The following is a 2,500-nucleotide window of genomic DNA, read 5'->3' on the forward strand; positions in this document are numbered from 1 at the left end:
TGGTAAATATTGCAGTTGCTATAAAGATGTAAAATATATAATTTAGTTGTTTTAAAGAGATAGTGTATATTTTGTGTAAACTAAGCTTGAAGAGCCACACCCTTTTCTGCATATGTATATGATGATGCTAAAAGGATGTTTTCTATGCATTATTTCCTTTAGGTGATTTTTGTAATTGTTAATTGTCACTTGATCAATCAGAAATCCCTTTCTTACATACCTGACATTTATAAAAGATATATGATGTTATGTTGTGATATGTACTGGATATATTTAAAATATTGCCAGTATACTAATAGCTTGAATATCCTGATCTACCAATGGTTACTCTAAATAAAGATTATGGTATCCAGAAAGGCAGCTTGTACTTATCACTTGTCTTTCAAGTTTTATGCTCATACCCAGTGCATGCAATGGTTCACAACCATCTCGTCATGTAGGACCTCTTTTGGTAAATTGGCTATACTCTTGAAACTTACTGTGATCCGTGATGGAAGGCATGCTATCATAAGTCCAACCTGATAGTGGCATAGTGTCAAGTGAGATCCGCAGAATCCATGCTGATAATAACTCGGCAGGGAAGTGTGCAAACTGCATATGTATATGGTAGAAAATACAAGGTATAGGTGTAATGGTCTTTGCTAAAGTCCAGAAAATTATAGGCTACTGATAGATGTGTAGGTGTCTTTTAAACATTTACCCTCTTTTGTTATAATTAATTCTTCCATAGATTGGCTGTGTATGCAATAAATATCATTTCTATAAAAGAGTAAGATTTTGAAATGTTACTTTCAGTAGCTATACTGTGACTATACAATTTAGGCTGGAACCTTGTAAAATGTTTAACTTGGCTCAGTCATTGAAATAGTGGTAATTTTCATTGTTAAAATTGCTATAGCTATTGTTATGTAGACATACGTATAAAGATTTTGTGGCTGCACCATTAAAAAACAGAGGTCTGATAAACAACTTGAAATTTATGATTGCAGTGAAAGATATACAAACATCTCATATAAAAGTAGGTGGCCACTTATAGGTCTTTGGTAAAAAGTCAGTCTTTGTTGAATAGTAGCAGTCAGCATCTGTTAAATCCACAAATGATAAACTCCTGTCATATATACTAGCATAGATAAGCAAACATTTTCTACAAACAAATATTTCATATTCAGAATCAAAGATATCCACAAGAGATATATATGCAACAAGGTGAGGCTTTTTGCTTGGAAAGTTGGTGTGTCATGTATGTATGTGTACCTTTGCATGTGTGAGTGCACGGGTGTGTGTATTTATGTATTTATACTCTTTATTATTACAGCTTTTTGAAAAGTCTTAAAAATGGAGGAGGAGGAGAAGTGGCATGAAGGTCCGACTGTAGAGGATGTCCTCTCCTCAGTCCTCAAGAGTAAGAGGTATGTAATTATAATAGCTTTGATTGTATCAAGTGCTTTTCATTGTTGGAAGTTCATATGAAAGATACTTTTTGTCACTTTGCAGTGTAATTAGAGAGATTGATTAGTTTATTATATTGACAGCAAGTTTGGTAAAATCAAATTATCACTGCCTCCGCTTCCACCACGAAGAGCAACTCTTCAATTCAAGGAGACCTGTGGGGATAACTTGCCAAAAGTATGTATTTCAGTGCTGAAATATGCACCTCTCTTTTGTTTCTTTCTTTTATTTTACTCTTATTTAGATCTAAATGTTCCCTTTTGAGCTTTTAGGTACAAAGACTTATGACAACCACATATGTCACAGATCACACTTTCAAAAAGTTTGGTTCAACTTTGTTTTTCCAAACCACTGACCTAAATTATTAATCAATTTAGTATTAATCTGTTATTCACTTGTTTTTATAAGTATCTTGCAAATTACCTTTAACTCAAAACTTTAAAGATTAAATGAGTAGGGAATACACATAATTTGGTATTCTTATATATAACATTTTTCAACTGCAGGCAAAAACAGAAGAACTTCATTCTCTCCTACATGGGAAGGACAAAGCAGGTTTTGATGGAGGTAGCAGTGCTCAGTTGAATGTGGAAGATGTGAATTCAAAAGAAATCTCAGGGAGAGTCTCACCCCAGCACAGAGAAAAGTTAGATCCTAATAACTATAGTAAACATCATTTGTCAGTTTCGTCTAGCAAAATCTTGCGGTCCCTGTCTACCCCAGAAATGAGGGACAAGAATAACTTCAAGGCTGCCTCTGCAGTGACCTCTGCAGAAATGGTAAAACCTACTGCAAGTAGACAAATGAACTTTTCTGAAATGCCTCAAAGTAAACATGCAAATAAAGAGAATACAAACCCAATTTTAAGTTATCAAACCCTGGAGGGAAGTTGTAATACTTTGGAATCAGTGTTCCAAAATTACCAAACAAAACCTTTAGAGAAAGGCATGATTGGGCAAAGCACACCATTCCAAAGTTTATTTACAGAAGACTTGAATCTAGGAGGAGCAAAGGCAACCAAAAGTATTAATTATGAAATTAGTAACACAGG

The 2,500-nt window shown here is 34.2% G+C and overlaps 1 protein-coding gene across 1 annotated transcript in view; it reads left to right on the forward strand.

Moving 5' to 3' along the window:
- Mps1 (dual specificity protein kinase monopolar spindle 1) overlaps positions 1 to 2,500 on the forward strand; it is a 13,380-nt gene that overhangs the window by 683 nt on the left and 10,197 nt on the right. The window contains exons 2-4 of the mRNA XM_043024017.2: positions 1,316 to 1,409; positions 1,533 to 1,626; positions 1,956 to 2,500. The exon at positions 1,956 to 2,500 is cut by the window's right edge and continues 883 nt beyond it. Coding sequence (XP_042879951.2) covers positions 1,336 to 1,409; positions 1,533 to 1,626; positions 1,956 to 2,500 — 713 coding nt within the window. The 5' untranslated portion in view covers positions 1,316 to 1,335. The remainder of the gene's footprint in view (positions 1 to 1,315; positions 1,410 to 1,532; positions 1,627 to 1,955) is intronic.

This window comes from Penaeus japonicus, unplaced genomic scaffold (assembly GCF_977035675.1).
Source record: "Penaeus japonicus unplaced genomic scaffold, GWHDUDI00000001_assembly GWHDUDI00000022, whole genome shotgun sequence".
Taxonomy (NCBI): domain Eukaryota; kingdom Metazoa; phylum Arthropoda; class Malacostraca; order Decapoda; family Penaeidae; genus Penaeus; species Penaeus japonicus.